Source organism: Aptenodytes patagonicus, chromosome 5 (assembly GCF_965638725.1).
Source record: "Aptenodytes patagonicus chromosome 5, bAptPat1.pri.cur, whole genome shotgun sequence".
Classification (NCBI taxonomy): domain Eukaryota; kingdom Metazoa; phylum Chordata; class Aves; order Sphenisciformes; family Spheniscidae; genus Aptenodytes; species Aptenodytes patagonicus.
In genome coordinates, this window is record NC_134953.1 from 988,739 (window position 1) to 1,009,371 (window position 20,633).

The 20,633-nt window shown below is 37.7% G+C and overlaps 1 protein-coding gene across 4 annotated transcripts in view; it reads right to left on the reverse strand.

Annotated features, from left to right (window-relative positions):
* The window catches only part of GRID1 (glutamate ionotropic receptor delta type subunit 1), a 556,909-nt gene that overhangs the window by 89,589 nt on the left and 446,687 nt on the right, over nt 1–20,633 (reverse strand). For all 4 annotated transcript variants that reach the window (XM_076338287.1, XM_076338288.1, XM_076338286.1 and 1 more), the window contains 2 exons: nt 12,938–13,099; nt 11,499–11,618 (listed from right to left, as the gene is read on the reverse strand). In XM_076338287.1, coding sequence (XP_076194402.1) covers nt 11,499–11,618; nt 12,938–13,099 — 282 coding nt within the window. The remainder of the gene's footprint in view (nt 1–11,498; nt 11,619–12,937; nt 13,100–20,633) is intronic.

The following is a 20,633-nucleotide window of genomic DNA, read 5'->3' on the forward strand; positions in this document are numbered from 1 at the left end:
ACCGTCCTCAACAGGGAGGAGCTTCCAGGGTGGAGGGCGCAACACACAAGTGAAGACCACGTAGCTGGGGATGAAACTGGGGGATGCATGAGAGGAAGAGAAGCAAACTCGGAGAGCAAGCCCCTGACATAAGAGATTCATCTTGCGATCCAGAGAAGATTGGACATTTTGTTTTAATTAAGAAAGCCACTGAAATGTCCTGTAACGAGAGCCACGCTAGAGTAGCAGACTCTGTGGGCTGTACCCTAGATTCAGATTCACTCTTTCATTTCAAGCCAGCTCAGCCAGCAAATCTGTGTTTTCTGCTTCACTGGTTACTGTGTTCCTATTTGTGTTCAAATTAAAAGAAAGCTCTAGATGCTGAATGTCCTTTCAGTGAGTCTATCGAGGAAAAGTCCTCCTGTGAACACTCAGAAACTAATCAGTTAATGAAAAATAATAACAAAACCTCAGTGCACTTCCCTCATGCTCATAAAGTAAATATTTTGTGCTCTCTTTTGCCCTCACTTGCCCTAATAAAAACATGGAGTAACAACACTTATTTCTCTTTAAAATTTCTAGTGAAATTACCTTGTAATATCACTGAGCAAGTTCAGAAAACCTACCAAGAAATACTTCACCCCCTTCTATTTATTTTTAAAGTTAGGAGAGAGGAAAGAAAAAAAGCAGACAAAACTTCAGATTCAACTGCAGAAGTGAGCTGCTCCCCTCCTCGAGTCTGAGCAATGAGCGTTTGTTATACCTAGCCTGAAAAACATACCTTACACCCGATCCACAAAGGGATATTCATCCCTATCTTAACAAACACCCTGGACAAGTCCCAATACTGAATGTTCTCAAAACTTGGATTTTGATAGCATTTTCCTGTCAGGATGGCAAAACTACGATAGCAGGTTTCTGAAGACACAACCACATGGTTTATGTATTACACAATAATAATATCGTTAACTACCTGGGCAACTCTCGGTATAACAAAACCATAGCCTCCAGGTGCTACTGAAATGTAAATAGCGACGGTGGCCTTGTAGATTGGTATGGAGTGGCATCTTGAATGAGAGTAGAGAGAATGAGAGAGAGCTCAGCTTAGATTCAATACAGCTCAGACAGCAATCTTGCAAAGCATCTGCTAACTTATGCCTTACTCTATTATTAATCTTATGGCAGAATAAATTGCACATAAAGCTTTAAGAAAATTATAGATGGTGCTAGAACTACTCAAACTGAAATGTTCTCATACTATTAAATACCACCCATGCTCCTAGTTACCGGATATTAGCTTTTTTTTCGCCGTGTAAGCAATTGCCAATTCTTGTACTTGTCTAGGACTACTTTCCGGTACAGCTCCAGGGACTAAATGCTTCGGTACCTTCAGTCGCCTATCTGCCCAAGCACTGGATGTGGAAAGCTTTAGCCTGCTTTGTAAAAGAATACCTATTTTTGCACTGTCAACCTTGTGTATATTTAGATAACAGTCCTTACTTAAAAACAAAACAAAACAAATGCCCGAGAACTGATATCAGCCAGATACCATCCCTAGACGGTATCATCTAGGGATGATACCATGATATCATGGTATCATGATGGGATGAACTGATATCAGCCAGATACCATCCCTAGATGGTATCATCTCAACTATTTTAAAACACACACACTTCTTTCATAGCATTGTAACCAAATTTTATAAAAGGATACAATTTTAAGAATTTGAGACTTTACGATGAACAACGCAGGGAGATAGAGCAGTCAACCTGCTGAAACCAATGATTCGCTTGACAGGCTGGTAAAATCACCAGTCTGTTAACTACGTAACAGAAAACAGTCATCACCACTTTCACCGCAGACACATTACCCAAGAAAACAGCACACGTAAGAGAAAGGATTTGCCTCCCCACTTGTTTTCCCAATGTTTTGTGATGGTGGGAGAAACAGCAGGACCAGGCAAGACAGCACAGAAACTTCAGACACAGGGGGAACAAGTGCAAGCGCTGTCCTGAGTAAAGCACTAGGAAGGGACCTTTCGGTGGTATTCCAATTGAGAGGAATTTACTGCTATAAGCAAGCCAGCCCTCTTTCTTCTCCTTAGTTGTCATATTCAGGGAAACTGACCTTGGCAAGCAATTTTAAAGCAAATAACTGATGTCAGATTTAACTATTTTTATGCTGTTTCTTTTCCTAACAGAAAGCCTGTATCTGGCTACCTGCTTCAGTCAATAATGAGCAGCAGCATATTTCTCCTTAACTCCTCCACTATAACAGAAAGTCCCTGGATTATTCTCTTTTTTTTTTTTTTTACTTTTCATTACATTCACTTTCCAACAAAGCTCAATACCTGTAAGTTCTTCAGGCCTCATCAATAAACTCTATGGGACTTTGCAACTTACTTTTTCATAGAAAAGATGTTGTTGCGAGTGAAGTAGAAGTTGGCAGGCTGGAGCTGTTTTACTACATTAAAGTAGTACTCTGTTTCAAAGAGATTTACTTCATGCACTGGAAGAACTACATGATCATAGATAGCACCCTTCATCCAATGATCTCAAAGCACAGTACAAAAGTTAATAATGAATACGGAAAGAGAGGTACATCACTGAGTTCTTCATGGCATCTTAAATTCACAGGCAGAATACTCTACTGGCATCCTGCATGCTTTATGCTCTGTACAATTCTATTTATAAAAACCCAGTGGGCTTAAGGCATGCAATCAGATGCTTTTGCAATCTGCAATTTAATTTCAGGACTGGTATATAATTGTTCATAAGAGAATCACTGCAAAGTTGATGTGGCCACTTAAGACACCAGGCTTCAGCTCTTCTACGTGACACTTCTGTCTGGTCTACGCTGCACTAACAGGATGCTTTCTGAGCCCGCCCTGTCTTCATGAAGTAAAAGCTGCACGTATGGTCACTGTCAGCAAAGTACACCTCTTTTTTGTGACACTCTACTCACCATTTCAGATCCAGGTGTCATTTCAGGTTATTAACATTTTTTTAAGGTCTGCATGACCTGGAATCCAGCCGCCTAATAAATCACCCCTATCCCATTTTCCATTCAGTCTAGTGGCAATTATATTTTTCACTTAAAATAGCTAGGGCATGGCTTCCTAGGGCAAACGGGGCGATTCATCTGACAGATTCAACCTCTGGAAATCGTTCCCAATAATCTCCAACAAAAGTGGATTTTGGTGAGCTTCAGTATTCAAGGGGTTTGTCTTGTTGGGGGTTTGTTTGCCCCTTGGGTCTAAGTGGAATTAAAATGTGTTGTTGCATTTAATAGCTATTTCAGCCTATGGCAACATATCGACAATTGACTTTTTAAATAGTGTCAATTTTTAAAATTATTATTGTGTTCTGCTAATGCACCTCTTTTATGCTGGAAAATATTTAAAATATATGTATATATTACTATATATTGCTTAAAGAAATATATTTTGTTGCCAACATGCAACTTAAAAATATGTCCTGTTAGCAATCATGTTGTGGGGGAGCTCTATTATATATTTGTACATCACACTTATTAACATACTAAAAATACAGACATACTAGAATCTGATAGCGTGTCACATAGATGTCACGCTCAGAAAGAATATTCCATTTTGAGAGTTATTATCTACGCCTGATGCTGTCTCCATTCCAGTAAAAGGATGTTGTCTCAAAATGGAAAATAAGTCTTACTTTGTGACACCTGTGTATTTTACCCAGGTGTATAAATTCATTCACTCCTACAGCAAGGCATATTGTGGTACTGGACCAGGCATATTTTAGAATTCTTTCCTTGACACAGGCTCACATTGATTATAGATTGTACCTATTTTAAGGTAAAACCGAGTGTTTTCTGTGTGGTCTGAAAACAGAAAGTCCTCAATTTAAAGGCAGTCCTGCCAGGAACTGGATCACCAGCAGGCAATCTCTGCCAAGTACTGTTATTTCAGTGAATTAGCCAATACAGACAAAGAGGTTTAATCAGAACTCTGATGCCCTTTTGCAGGTATCAAGTTGAGGAATTAAGGTTATTCTTTTTTTAAGTATAATGAAATTAAGGAACCAAGCCAAAGCAAGTCAGATAGTCTGTGGCATTTTGTGACCCAGAAGTTCCTCATGTCCCGCATTTGGGCTGGCCACTAAGATATCTTGCCATTAAACTTGTCTTTTGAAAACCTGCATGTGAAAGTGTTTACTGGTTTATAGTAATATAATCTGGCAGAAATGGCAGAAATAAAAGCAAAAATAGAAGGGAAATTTTAAATAACTGCTATTTCTGTTGTTTATTTTAATAAGACTAAGCAGAAACCATAAAATTTTGTTATTTTTCTTAACAAAACTATGACGTAGCATGACCAAATACCTTAACTACCTGTATTTAAACATCCACTTTTTGACATATTGAATATATCAGAGCAATATAAAGATAAGACAACATAGTTATCCTGGACTTCAAAATTACTGCTGAAATAAATTACTTCATAAACTATGTTTGGCACCTACCTGTATTTGCAGTTTACCAAATGATATAAGACAACAACAACAATTAGAAGAATTAAATGCATTTCAAACACTACAGAAAGGAATCTGTGCATGGCCTCCCTCAACATACAGTCCTTGAAACTGTCCTCGACACTGACATCATCCTACTAATGAAGAGATGTTAGAACTCCTTAGTTTATGTACTTATGAAAGCCAAGATGACATCCATTTGATTTGTTAGTTAAAATAATTGAGCTTGTATTTTGGCATTTTCATTAATATCTTTCAAAGTGATTTTCCTAAGCAGACGTTATGCTAAAAAAGCTAGTCTGACACTCAACAGAAAGTTCTTCTGGTTTTGGTGTGATTTTTAAACAACAATCACGATTCAAAGATACTTCTTAGGGCAAGAAATAAAAAAAAGACCGTCCCTCTTTTCTGGAGTAGCGGGTTTATTGCCTTTGCTCAGGATTGATGCTGTGCAAAAGAGAATAGCAAATAATCTCCATCTTTGGATTTCCAAAAAGGTAAAAAGAATTTGTGAAGCTTTTTTCAAATACTTTCTATTTGCTTTGCTGTTAAGCTCAGAAAATCTTAACCTGTTTCCCTATGGAAATACATTTTTCTTCATAGTGTGCACACTTGAGCACAGAATTCTTCATGAGCTGAGCTACAGAAAGGGGCTTTCTCTTCATCCCATTCCTAATACTATCCTACGATCTATCAATAAATTATAGGAGCTTTGATGAAAACTCCATAATGAAAGATGTAACTGTTTTTAGAAGGCTGATTTTAACACTCCTAACATCCCAATTTTATGCAATACTGCATGCATGTTAAAAGGACAATGTGATACCCAAGATTCATTATAATCTGGTAAGTATGACATAGTAGGTGATTTATGAATTGAACAGAATTTCTAAACATACAGGCAGTGGTGCATGTGGGCTGTGGAAACTTCAGCAGCATCCTAATTGCTGTAGGTATCCTGGCCCCACTCGTAACTCGGATATGGCTGCTTTTTAAAATCTAGCCTCAAGCTTCATGCTGTGAAAATGTCATATAAACAGCCGAACAGTCTTCCAAAGGAGAAGACCAGCATGATCTTATGCCTGGAGGAATTCCAACCCAAATTTGCAAGACGTTGGTTTTACTCGGGGTTGACACTGGCATAATTTGCAAATAAATACAGCATTTTGTGTTTGCAAATACAAGTAACAGTTTACACAAAAGCATGGGTCCCTTTGTCAATGTTTTCCAAAGACATAAAATAAAATAACAAAACTTAAAAAGAACTACGTATCCAATATTTGCAACAAAAAATGCATTTCTAAACTTGCTTACCTACTTTTCAGTTAGTGAGTGTAACAATTCAGCTATAATTTTACAATGAAAGCATACGGAACATAAAATATTTCAATTACAAAAAAAAAAAATTGAAGAACTTGGGCAAACAGGGACCCCACTTCATTTCAGAAAAAATACTCAGGTTCATCATGTTTCTTCTTTAGTATTCTTCTACAGTTTAAAAATCGATCATAGGCATTTCCTATATGTTCAGCTGTATTTTTCACCATGAATAATTCAACTTACGGAATTTGCAAGGAATGCATTTATTTTTACTCTTCACATCCATCTTGTACAGAAAATTACAACTAAAAAATGAAGGAGGTTTATTCTTTTGAGTAAAATACTCCAGGTTTTTCTTCAGTTTGACACAATGTATTTATAGGGTGAATCACAATACTCTTTCTAAATTATTCTACCATGACACTCAATCAACTCAAGCAGAAAGAGAAAGTTAAACCAAATGTAAATCTGTGGAAATTGTATTTTACCCAGAATGAGAGGACTGTTAGCCTCCTTTGCAAGGTAACAGGGGATCTTTAGTGATCACAAGTAGCCAAGACTTCAGTCTTACATTTCAGCTGAAAGACACCTTGGCAACACAGATTAAACCGAATTACTATACCCAAATGCATGTTTATGAAGTGCTCAAACAGGAGGCAGGCATCTGTTTTACGGCTAAACTCAGGCAATTTAGTTATGTATGTTTCCATGTGATTAAAACTAATTCAATTACAGTAGTAACCACTTAAGATAATTCTTTTCAGTATATGTCTTTTAGCGGCATATGATGTGACTTGGCAATATTCTTGCAGATGAAAGCACTTAATACTGCAGACCCCTAAAAATACAGTTCCTTTTTGCAGTGAATAAGAAGCATAGGATTTCTCATAATGACAATGATGAGATTCTATCTGAAACTAACAATTCCAATTAAAGCACTGTACCAGACTTCAAAAATGGGGTTTCAACAACTATGAAACATATCACAAAACTACTTACAGTGACTTCTGCAATCTGCCTCAGAAGTGCTGGAGGAAACAAATATGACTGTTTATGAAGCAGATGATATTTCAAGAAAATCTAATTTAAAAAAATGAAAACATACCAACTGACAGAAATGAAAAACCAATGGTAAACGTTATCATTTTGAACAGAATGTTTCTTATGAAATACAGCATGTGTGTAAACCATTAATTCTGCCTTCATTACAGCCAGCTTGGGAAAGAATTGCAGATTGCTTTACAAAAAATATGATCCCTGTCATAAAATAAACTAAATAACAACATCATTTCACACTTACAGAAGATCTTCCTGCCAAGGATGAAGGTGAAGATAATAATAAAGCTCCTTACCGGCGTTATCTAACTAAGCCTAATCACATCCCTACAAGGGCAGTTAGTTGTTACGGTATTCTCTGCATACGTGGTCAAACGAGAACAAATAGGTTTACACCTCAAGAGCTCACTGTGAGTTAGTGAGTTGCTAAGAATACCACCCTGGAGCCCTGACTCCCTTATTTTTGCTCTCATGGCTGGATCATTAAACTATTATATTGTGCAGAACCCACCCAAGTGCAGAAACATAAGAAATATGAACCAGCTCAGATGTTCTGAAAGTTACAGCAAGGCTTTCATTAATAAGAACTAATAATATAGATGGTCAATAAGTAGGGAATTAATGTAGTCCTGACCTCCTTTCCCACTTCATGTGCCTTGGACTGTGGAAGTGGGACACAGCTCTCCATCGACAGTTCCAAACAAGCTCTGAAGGGATGGTCTCTCATACAAGTAAGAAGATACAGTTTTTAATACTATGATTCATTCAATTTCTTAATGTTAACAGCTACATGTTTTTGCTAGAGTCCTTTTTTTCTATCAGACTTCAAAACTTCGTACAAAGCAGGCAAGTACCCTCAACTCCATTCTACAGATGGGGACAGTGACCCAATGAAGCAAAATGACATCACGATCACCCCCAGCCACTGCCAGTGCTGGGAATGAACCAAAGGCTCAGGAAGCTTAAGGTAGAAGACATAAATATGGAAACATACAAGAGAGGCTTTATGCATCCACGTAAGTAAAAAAATAAATTCATAAAGGACTAATAAATAAGAATTTAAAAGAGAAAAAAAAGAAGCATGTTGGTAACTCTAAACTGAGAGGAAGACCATTCAATGGTGAGTAACCCAGCAATTACAGCAATTAAGGCTGGTGCTGAATTTGATGCATACACCCTTAGCATGGGAGGCGGACATAAGAGGTGAAATGAGAAGAAAAGGGTTTTTATCTGCTACAAATGCAAATCCCAAAAGTCTCAAAAGGTTTTGAACATAGTAGGCTATTAGTCTCATTCCTTCTGCTCCATACGCTTCACCTGAACACTTTATACCACTTTTTCTTGTTTTCCCAAGTTATACTTCCTCTGTGTTTCTTTCATTCTTTCTTCCATTCAATTTAAAACATTAGTGTGGCATCAGCTATTAAAGTTTCTTACTTTTTTCTTTTTGGTTGATTCTGTTACGTTTTGTACTTTTTACAGTTCCCTTATCTCTTTATATCCAGTTATTTTCTTTTTTTTTTTAAATATACAGATACTCATGTTGCTATTTTTAAAGGTGTTTACAGACTTTAGGAACATAAATCATACTGGCAATCGTCAAGCACTAGGCATTTAAGCCTTTTCAGTTTCTCTGACAATTTTATCCTTCAACTTTCAAATGCCCTGATAAGTCACAACACTGATCTCTTTTTTAAGCATGAATACACCATGCTTAAGGAGGTATACCTTAAGGGACATACCCTGTTCTTTTATGTTCAAACCAAAGAAATCAGAGCATTTTCTGAAGTTTCCCTTTCACTAAAGTACGCCCAAACAAAGGAAAAAGAAAACACACACACAAAATATACAAAAGCCACTACCAGCCTTTACCACAAAACTATGGTGTTAGACTTGTGGAATAAAGGAGAAGGTATACTAAGCAAGCAAATACATATATTTACTTGCACTCATAACTCAATCACAGCTAGTGGAATGAACAATTGTCTGCAGAAAGACCAGATCTCAGGGTAACTGGGAAGAGTCAAGACGCCTCTACAGAAAGGCCCTGAAAATTCCTGCCAGATTTGGATTACTATCTTGGACATCGTCCTAGGAGTCTTTCTGGGGGAAATGATCCCCGAGAAACTTTCTAAGGGATGTTGAGTATCAAAAGACCACTAGCTTTTGGCTGGATTCCTTCTAAGGCTCAACACCCAATGTTATACTCTTTTGCCCTACCCTGTCACAGATCCTAAGTGCAAAAGGTTTTTGTAGGGTCAGGGCAGGGGTGAATAGATACAGATGCTCTCCATACAGAGGAAAAGAAAACCATGCAGAGAGAACCCTCTGTTTTTCACCAAAAATATGTTCCTGAAAGGCTGATATGGAAACAACTGACAATAAATCAGAACTGATCTCTCACTCAAGTAATATAAACACGACAAGCATGACTTTCTGAGCTTCTAAAAGTACTTCTGAGCTGTAATATATTTTTGCTGCAATAATAAAAAGTCAGGCTGTCTAAATAATTGAATACCAGTAGTTCCATGGTAATTTTGCTCTAAGAAATATCATCTCTTCCAAGTTCTTCTATACGCTTCTCTAGCATATTGCTGACTTTTTACTCTCTCTATATATTAGGCTAAAAGGATCATTTTCAGAACTTCATTTTAGCTCAGAGTAGTATTCCACAGCCAGTAGCTTTTTACCCATTTAGAACTATACTCCCTTTCATTTTGGGAACTGTATAATGTTCTGCATTTAACATCCAAAGAGTTAAGCCTTCCTATATTAACCACCTAATCCCAAAGTAGCATATTAGGGATTAAAAGTGATCAGTAGTATATCAGTTCAGCCATTTTAGTCATTTTCCCATTTATTCATTTTACCTATTTCTTTGCCCTGTGGTCCCTTTTGAGTGATATTTTAGCTATCTCCACTTCACACATCTGGATTATATCTCAATTTGGTCCGTGTGCTACACATACTGAAGTGAGAGCTTTTGTATATGTTTTACCATATTTGAAATGTACATTAGAAAAAAGAAATAACGTATACTCACACATCATAATTTCCCTTTAAGGCCTCAAACCTGTTCTGAGCGGTAATCATGCCAATTTTACTGAAAGGTAATCGAAGCATAAAGCGATTGTGTGACTTACTCAAAGTCACTTGGGAATTCTGTAACAAAATGGAACCCAATTCAAACGCCCCATGGCATCCATCTGCTAGGGAGAACACAGCACTGACAGGACACTCATGCTTTTCCATTGCGGCAGCTGGAAACACAGTGGGATAGTCCACAGCATCTCACATGGCACCGGACACTTCTGTTTTGCATACTTGTGCATAAAGTGAGGTGCATACTTCTGTTTATGAACCTGAATTGCTTCCTAGACCTCCCAAGCCAACTCCGTTTTATTAAACAGGCAACACCGTTCCCAAAATTAAGGTAATTTTTCATTATTCAGGTAGCGTTTGGAACTTAGACTTCCCCATTTGCAGTAGAAATCTTCTAGAAATGAAAATGGACTGAGAAATAGCCTTTTCTGGTCATTACAATATAGGAGGGTGCCTAGACAATCTGAAGTCTTCAGAGACATTTTTTGGCAACAGAAGTTTTTCAGTTATATCTCCTGGAGCTTTATGTGTTTCAAATACTTTTCTTTCTTCTGTTGAATTTCTAATAGATATTGCAAGCCTTTGGCTCCATGTCCAGAATCCTCATGCCAGATTAGACTCTGAAAGAATCTCAAGTTTAGCTGTTTAAGATGATAATGTAAACACAAGTTCTTTGCTTGTTTTTCTATTTTGACTCATGTAATTCAGGTGAATCAAAACAAAACACAGAAACCAATGGTCAAATGAAAATAGAAAATGTCATAAATTTTAAGTCTTCATGGAATCCACTTTGTTCAGCTCTGCTTAATGTAGGACCCATTGACCATACAGTGGTAACATCTGTATTTTGACCGGTTTAGGGACATTTTGTAGCTCAGGTTCCAATCAGAACCTCACTGTTCAGTTGAGAGTTTCAGGTATTTTCGGAGCATCCCCTCTGCATGAACGTGTTCAAGGTAGCCTTCTCAGCCCATGACAATTTATGTTAGTAACCCCATGGAACCACTCTAACTGCCTTCTAATCCCCATCAGTCCTTGTTCCACCAGCTACCACTGATAGGTCATCCTTTACCTTACACGATATAGCATCATCCATTTTGGAAATTATCTTCTCTAGTTGTTTTTTATTTATCTCTAATTCCTGCAGCAGCTATACTTTGAAACATCTTTGTGTGTTTGGGTAATTTATATTCTCAGTTAGTAAGACAAGTGCCAGTTATACCAATTATGTCTTAATTAACAATAAAATACATGAGCAGAATTGTGCAGTCTTCACTATTATGTTCACAGTATTGTTATGGCACTGCATCATTACTGCACATGTGGAAACAACTTGCAGGGCTCCTGCCTACCAATATAAAATTAGCTTTCAAGATTTAAGTGTGTAAGATATTAGAAAATATTTCTCTTATCATAAATTTCTTCTGCAGTGTAGCACTAATTCATTCTTAAAGAATAACATTTTCTCCTGTGAAGTAGAATGTATATTATTTAGAGGAAAACAAAAGAGAGAAAGAAGCAGCATATCTTTACCCTCCGCACATCTTTGCCAAATGTTTCGCTGTAGCTAGTGCCCAGTATTTCAAATTGAACATAGGGGTTGGCGCCATCTTCTCTGAACTCCATAACACCAGTAAGCCCAGTTATGTGGCCCTAAGGAAATAAGTTTCAGAAATTTTAGAATAGAACAAATTTGCCTTTATAAACACTCCTTTTCATTAAAGGTATGCCAAATTTGCTTTGAAAATGTTTACAGTGAACTTAAATGTGGCAATTACATGTTCTTCAATAGCTCAAACATAGCGCCAGACAAAAGACTGACTTTTTTTTTTTTTGAGAAAATTACTTTAGCACTAACACATCCACTGTATACTGTGGAAAAAAGCCATCAGGTCTTCATCATTCACAGAGACGGACCCCAAAGAGAAGGAGAAGGACCTCGGTGGTCTGTGAGACAACCGAGCCCTTTCAGCATAACTGAGGGCAGCAGCTTCAGTTCTGGGACTGAATACAAAGGCATCAACTCCAAGTCCAAAAGAAAGAATATGCCTGCTGTGCTCCCAAGAGAGGCATGAAGAAAAGATAAATTTTTAAGTATTATTAAAACCTCTCTGTGAAAGTATCACGGTGTTCGATTGTGGGTTTGTAGCAAAGCAGCTTGAAATGACACTAAATTTTTAATTAATTTAGCAACAAGGGATGGCCTCATTAGGCCTGGTCAGAGCATAACATAACACTTGATCAAACTGCATCATTTTAGCAGAGTAAAACCATTTCATCAATATATATGGGGAAACAGGTTTTTTTTTTCCGAACAATTGCTAAAGTTCGTATACTAAAAAATGAGTATTTTTTTCCACTAGTATTTGTGATCAAATAACTTCCATACAGGAAGTTACCATGCATCTGCAAAGCCACAGTACTGTCCATATTTGAGTAATTCAATATGCTGCAAGACAGCGTAACTGCTAGTGACAACTTAGCTAAATCAGATCCCTTTTGCTCTGGGCTACAGTACACAAATAGATACTTACCAATGCTCAGCTAACTTACGAAGCTAGTTGAGCTGTAGTAAATGGAACATAAGTCTTAAACCTTATCGTTGGTTGGCCCCTCGAGCTCCTTAAGTTCTTCTCTTGGGGAAATTATTATGATGCATGCACACATCAATTTGTACGACTATTCCTAATCACACTATCTCCACAGAAGGTAGCTCTGAGAACAACAGAAGTAGAACACACACCACTGGAGAAACACTGCAGTGTGTGTTATTTGTTTGTAATAAATCATTAAATTAAACATGTAATAAATGTTTAATAGCGGTGGATCATCCTGGTAGTTGTAAATCACTTGCTTGCAATAAATCAAAGAAAAGTTGAATAGAGGCCAAAAACCTTTTCAAAAGCTAATCTCAAGTAGAAATGAAGCAACCCTTTCAATTGCTCACACAACTGTGGTTTGTCTGTTCTCACCTTCTTAATGGTCTCTAGCATGGATCGTCCTCCATTCCAAGGTTTGGTGGATTTCCTCATGCAGTTCAGACTTGCCATGCTGTGCCATTTCCTGTCCTCCAGTTTTCTGTGGAAAGCATTGGCCAGCATGAGCACACTGTCATACAGGTACAGGTTGGAAACCTGCAAACAATAATAAGAATGAACCTCTTTGTTTATCTGAGCATCCTTTAGAAGAAACTGTAAAAACCAGCAAAGAAACAAAAAAAAACCAAAAGAAGACGTAAGTAAAAACTAAAAGCTGGGTATGTTTGACGTGCTCAACAGTCAAGGCAATTCAGACAAATACCAGTGCTCACTCCTACCTTCTTTCCCACTTGGCACCTGGGCCCTTCTGGCCAAGGGACGCCGGCACATTTGCATTGCCTGTGCATTACCTACACCACTGCAATGCAGTGCTGTAAAGACGTAAGAGATCGCAGTTCAAATATAAACTCAAGCTACAGAATGAGTACAGCTATCTATCAAGGAAAAACAAGGATTGCTACTTTTTCAGTCCTTTCAGCAAGGAGAAAAAGACAGAATGGAATTAAGTTCTTGTTCTTTTTGTTCATTTGAGCAATCTCCTTGGTAATTTCTGGCACAGCAAAATATAATACTAATGCAACTGGTTAGAACAGAGGGAGGAGAAATGACAGTATTATTTTGGTCTTATCATCTCTCTCCACCAAATATACAGGAGACTAGTTACTATTCTACTTTCTCTGGAGCTATTGATTCTAGCCTCCTTATTCTTCAAATTACATGAGGGATAAAGAGAACCATAATTGACGACAAAGGCTCTAGTAAGAACACCACACTAGTAATGCTCAACTATGTATTTCATTTTTCAAACCAAGACACGGCCATCAATACGAGGTCAGATCTTTGACATGCAGCAGTATCCACCACAAGCGGTAAAACTTTAACAGTGGAAGTTGGCTGAGAGAAGTGATTTAAAAAAAATAATTAGATACTCTCCACCTGTTTCCAGAGTTTACATGCACTCTTCTTCAAACCTATGCACAGATTCAGGGGTATTGATTTACTCTTTGCTAAACTCAAATCTCCAGTTAGCATCAGTTGCCGCTGATGCAGCTTTTTTCTTCTTATTATTAAAAAGATATTCTCCTAGCTGAAGGTTTTACTCATGGTGATCCACGAATTTCCCAGTTATCTTTTGGATTTCTCTAATTCACCATAGAAAATAGTGCCTAGAGACCAGGAAAGGGCTACATGTGAAAGTTAATGCAGCTGCATACTTCCTATAAAAATGTCACTCAGCTGTGAAAGCTTAAACATATATTACTGTTGCATCACTGGCTCCAAGTAAACTTCTGAGATCTTAAGATCCTCATCTTCAGAAACAAAATGTTTCATGTTCCATAATCTGGAGTTTGACATAGATTGAGAACCTAGGCACCTTGAAAAATCTTCTAGTATAAGTAAATCTGAACAAAAGATATATAAAGAGAAATTCATTTTGAAAAAAATCAAAACAGGAAGAAAATACACAAAAAAGAGGTTGAGGATACCCACTTCTTTAAGTGACTAAACATAAAATGGGCTCTTAATGCGAAAATAATGCAAAACCTATGAGATACTATCACTGAGAATCTCTCCCATCTGGCATTGCCATCTTCTTTCCCTTCTTTTCTTTCCAGCCTTCCTAAACAAGCAGTCCACATTCCCTATATTTGCTATTTTATCCAGTTAATTCTTTTCCTTTTAAAAGAGTTTCCAAAGCAGCAACTTTCCAGATTTCCTCTCTTTTTAGGAAAAGTAAGTAGTTAAAGAGTTAATAAGAGTCCCAGCAACTAAGTCTCTTAAGCTCAGTTTCATTTGTCTCCCTGCTCTGCAGATATTTTCCAAACAACTTCAAATAAAGCAACCAAGCGAATCCTTATTATTCGACAGGGCACTTTTCCTCTTCTGTGTTTAGCTACTCTCCACAAAAAAAATGAAAACAAACCCCCAAACCCACAAAATAAACCACCCCAAACCACACACCACAAAACCCACTTGCTTAGAAGTAGATTTACGTGCATAAGGAAAAATGCCATTTCTTATGTGCCATCATGATCATAGAATCATAGAATCATTGAGGTTGGAAAAGACCTCTAAGATCATCGAGTCCAACCATCGACCCAACACCACTGTGCCCACTAAACCATGTCCCTAAGCGCCTCATCTACTCGTCTTTTAAATACCTCCAGGGATGGGGACTCCACCACTTCCCTGGGCAGCCCGTTCCAATGTTTCACCACTCTTTCAGTAAAGACAGTTTTCCTCACGTCCAATCTAAACCTCCCCTGGCACAACTTGAGGCCATTTCCTCATGATCCTCTTTGCTCCCCATTGAATTCTATTTTACACCCTCACTTTTCACTGACAACTCATTGTCTGTTGCCTTGGAACCGCCATATATCAGAAATGCTTTGCATTTTCTCAGTTTGGCACTGTTCTTTTTCAGTTCTGGAAAACTGCAGCCTCATTCCCAAAACCAGTTTGCTTGGTTTGCTAGCAGAGAGCTCTAGGCAAAATATAAGATGTACTTGTGTACACTGCTTTCCTTCTCTTTCTACTTTTTATGCTCTTAGAGAAGCCGCCACAGTTCTGCGTGTATAATGGACTGAAAGCTTGAGAAAACTGCTTTTGAGGATCTTAGCCTACATGACCATGCATCCAACTCAAATTACCTTATGCTGTAGAGCAAAACAAAACAATCTCGTGTTTACCAACCTAATCCTCATAGTTCAGTTAGACCTATAATGGATTTTGTATCACTATTGTGTCGTTATTTTCTTTTGAAAGAATGATATAAACTGAGTGACAGCAAGAAAGGGTCTGCACAAGACGAGTTTCCCACTACTTACGTCCTTCTGTCATACATCTGGAGATATGTACTGAGGCAGAAGAAAATGTTGCAGAGAATATAGCAAGTTACTTTTTGCCATGGAAAGAATATTCTGTGCGTCCTGTTGTACACACTTATCCACTGGTGTTTTGCCACTCCAGTTCTCGTCTACTGAAAGCCTCGTCCAAAAAATGAGTATATGGTACTTTTTAGTCAGCAAAATTCCTTTTTTCATATAATCATACTCTGAGTATTTACTCCAGTACAAATGACATGCATACATTACTACATTTAACCCCTACTCACCGAAGAGTCAATATTCTATGGAAGAGGAAGTTGAATTTTATTCACACAATCAACACTTCTTTTTTAGAATGGAAAATGTGCAAGCTAAGAAATTAACAGCAGCAAAACCTCCACAACCGAGGCTGGATTTGTAATATTAAGAGAATCAATTCTCTCTTTTTTTAATATTATATTTGTTCAGTCTGCTAGTTAAGCCATAAATTAACACAAAATATAGAAGTCCACCCTATTAAGGGCAGAACCCTTTACAACTTAAAAAGCATGACTCAAAGCATCTGGTTTTGCACAGGGATCAAAATTCATGATCATGTGTAGACAGTGTGTTTATCTAAAACAGGCAGCATGTTCACATGACAGTATTGTTTTGGTAGTCCTCTAGGTCAAGAGTCACTTCTTTGGCGTGCAAAAAATAATCAAGAACAACCAAAAATATCCTGGTAACTTAGAAAATAACGTCCTTTTGATCCTTCACAGTGTGCAGAGCAAAACCCAGCTCCTGAACATCCACAGTGGTATAGATTGAATGCCTTTGCTTAATCCCAAATGGGAACTAGCTTTATCCTAGAATTATGGAACCAGGTCTAATCTGATGCTTGAGTAGTGTTGTGTGAGTGTAGCTGAACAGTTGATCCCTTCAATACCTACAGTAAGATATATTATTAAATTACTGTGAGGTATATTTTTATCTTCTTTTTTCCTAATTCCTTTCTGAGGTAGAAAAATAAGAATTCTTAAATGTGTCAAATATGATCCTCTTCTCAAAATAATATTCACTTTCTACCTGAATTCATTACTATATATGTATTTTCTTGTAGAAAAAAGTTACTTAAAACAAGACACAGAAATCCTGGCCTGATCTCACAGTAAATCCAGGGCTATAATAATTTCCTCTATTTTCTATTATATTCATTTTAATGCAGCAAAATATCTGCATATGTACTACATTGTATTTGCAACACGAGTTTGCTGTGACCTCCAGAATAGCAGTGCTGCGAAAAGCGGACAAAGCCTGTATACACTTGTTACTGCAACTGCACGCTATTTTCATTTTCAGCTATCAAACTCCCTCGGAATACAAACATGACCACTGAAAGGGAAGTTGTGAGATACCCAAGCGATCAGCTATACTCTGTTTCCACCAGTGCTGTCAGAGGCATGAGAAAATAGTAAATTTAAAAATTAGTCTTCAGGTAGCATTCAGAATTGGCAGCGAAGCAAGAGAGAAGAAAAAACAAGGCAATATACTTGGCTACTTTGGGTTTTCCAAGCTCTGCAGCATTTTTTATTTTCCCTATTTATATATTCACAGGGGGAACAGAGGAGGGAAGGGCATGTATCTGCCTGCAGGGATTCCCCTTCATATAACAAAAATTCCTAGATTAGAACAAAGTGTTTCATTTCTGTCCTGTTTGGAGGAAGAAACAGTAATTTTCAGTTCCTCTTTCACTTCATTGCGAGAGCTGTAAGAGCTGGAGGTATTGTGACTGAAATGCTTTTTGATCTATCTGCTATAAGAATGATGGTGACTGTTTCACCAATATATTAAAGAGTATGCCCTGTACATGAATAATTTTAGGCGTGTTCTGGTATATCTTCTGAAAATTATTCCAGACTTTATGAACCTTTATTTTGCAATGAAGAAAAAAATCCACCATACACTTCTGCTCTCAGAGCAGAGCAGAAATTTTCAATGAGAATGGGAATCTCTCCCTATCACATTATTAAATGTCATTTTGTAGAGGTTTTTATGTGAATTTAATGAGATTTTCCAGAGTGATTTTACTTTTAAAGTTATATATGAAGATAGGTTTTAGCTCCTTCAGAGGCACTAATCATAGACAAGTGCTCTTCTGGGAAGGCCAGCAAGCCACAAAGACTGACCCCAACTTCTGAGCTGCCAGCAGAGCCAGCAGTCTAGCCAGACAAGACCGCCGAAGAGACCAGCTGGGAAGACAAGCTGACACCCAGATGCCACTGCTTAAAAAACTCATTCCCAAGCTGGGCATCTGTACCCTGCTGCTGCCAAATCACCCTGTGAGCGGCCACAGCAGTCAGCTCCAAGGATGAAGCAGATGGAAGAGGAGCTCAGACCGAGCGCAGCCTGCCAGCAGCAGAAACGCTTGCTGCCTGGGGAGTGGTATCGCTGTGCTTGTGTACGCACGCACCAGTGTGCCCTAAAACTGTGTTTCAACTTTCCAGGTTCAAGTACTGCCAAATGCAGCTACGCACTCGTGTCCCTAATGACAGGATGCATCTTACTAGGAGAAGTGAAGATCGATGGTTTACTTATGGTACAACAGCGTGCTTACGAGGATATTGTGAGAGTGGAGAGACTGAAAATTTCACCTATTTAATTTTCTTAAATTAGTTTGCAGAGCCCATTGTTATACTTTGTGTGAATGCCTATGTTTTAAATACATGCTTCGCTGCTCATGGAGAACAAAATCTCAGCCAGCAGCCTGGCATTCATGAGAAAACCAGAGTCAAAAAGCAAACGTTCATTAAAGACTCAAATGTCAGCTTCAAACTTCTAAAGGCTATTTATTATCACTGAGGCAAATGAAAGCCTGAATAAAATTTTCCTAAAACCACAGAAAAACAGACCTCAATTGTATATTCATTCAAGCCTTCTGACAGTAAGGAATCTAACTAGTGTATTATTTAGTGCTTTGCCCATTCTAGTTTTAAGTATCTCAAACAATGGGGCTTCCAAAGATTTCTTTGGAAGACTGCACTCTCAGAATCTTTTTTTTTTATTGATAAGCAGCTTTTGTTTCCTTTTTCTTTTTTTTCTCTTTTGACTGAGTTACACTTCTCACACCACTTTTCCCTACCTACAGTTTCTATTCTCTGAATGCTCACTGTCCTTCAGCTATTTATTATGAGTCTTTATCATAATTATGAGTGTTTTTTTACTCAGTATGTTTTATAACAACATGTTAACAATAATACACGGTCTGGATTACCCTGTAATGCTCAAGCTTGTTAGCTGCAGGCATTGGCTTCACGCACTAAACGTCTCAAGAATTTGGCACAGCTAACACTAACTGTCCAGGGAAAGTCTAGCAGGAGACATTTGATAAAGAAAACCGAACACAGCTAAGAGTCAGACAGTAGGACAAGAGGCTATATTGGAATTGCAAAACAGAGTATAAGATTATCATTTTACCCTACCTCATTTATAAATAAATATGGGTGCAAATTAGGTTTCAGAAGCAATGAAAAATGGAGGTACTGACCCTTTCTTCTAGCCGCTGTTGTCTGCTCCCTGATAAAGCACTGAACAAAAATTCAATGAAATAATTATGCAAATAGAGAACTCCAGCAGTCAAAAGAAGTCGTCTGAGCAGAGAGGAGAAGCTCACTCCAGAATGTACCTGGGGTTCTAGCCTCCAGACGGCTCACAAAATCCCACATGGCCAGAGGACACCTGCGGTTGTTTGAGTTTTTTTAAACAATTCTTCTGCTAACGCACCTTGTATAAAACACATGCCATCGGGCTTCAGGGAGCGATTATGTCGTGCAATAGGCAGTGAAGTCAGTTCAAGGATACTTTTCATTCATGTGGTACTCAGAAATGGTTTCACTGTGACTGAACATCTGGCCAAAAGTCCAAATTAAACTTTGGTAAAGAGACATTCAATTAGAGGTTTGTCACGAAAGGAAAAGAAAAATGTGGCTTATCAATCCTTTATGGGAGAAAGTGAATGCTTTAATAGGGTTTAATCAATATCTACTGCCCCCAGTAGCACTTAACAGCTGTGTAATAACCGCAATGTAAATAGGTCAATTGAGAGTAAGGTTATTTAGTTGGACAAAACTGCAGGACCAGGCACTTAAGTTCAGGCAATCAAACACATCTCCAAAAAATAACTCCAGTTACAGTAGTAGTTAAATTGCAGCCATTCCTGAAGAGAAGACAGTTCATAAATAAAAACGCAGCTCTGTAGGAGCAACTGCTAAGAGATACAAAGATATCTGATGGTCAAGTCTTTGAAGAACAAATTTTTTACAGAGGGAGAAGAGTAGCTCTTTCAATGAATACTCTCCCACACTTCTCAACATCTTCTCTTCAAATACGTCAAAGCAGTGCCTGGAATAGTTCTGCAGTAGAGAGGTTGGACTCTGAATCCTGTGAGGAATAACCTCATTAATTTCATGACACAGTTTGCTGGGGTTTTCTTTTTGCCTTTTTAATCTTACTAAATATTTTGGACCATACTAAATGATTTCAGATACACTGTGTCCCTCTAATATGTTTTAATATAAATAGAATCTCACATAGATTGAACTTATTAACTGTATAAATGGTAAATATAGGAAGAAACAAACTGTAATGGGAATTACATTTCTAAAGAGAAATCTTTCTTCAAAAACATAAACAGAAAAAAAAATTATTTTGAGTTTATGAACACATCATGAATAACCTGATGAAAGAAAAAAGATCTTCATCAAAAATCAAGTTTGCAGATAGGCTTCAAAACTAATATTTAAAGGGGAAGATTTTGGAAAAAA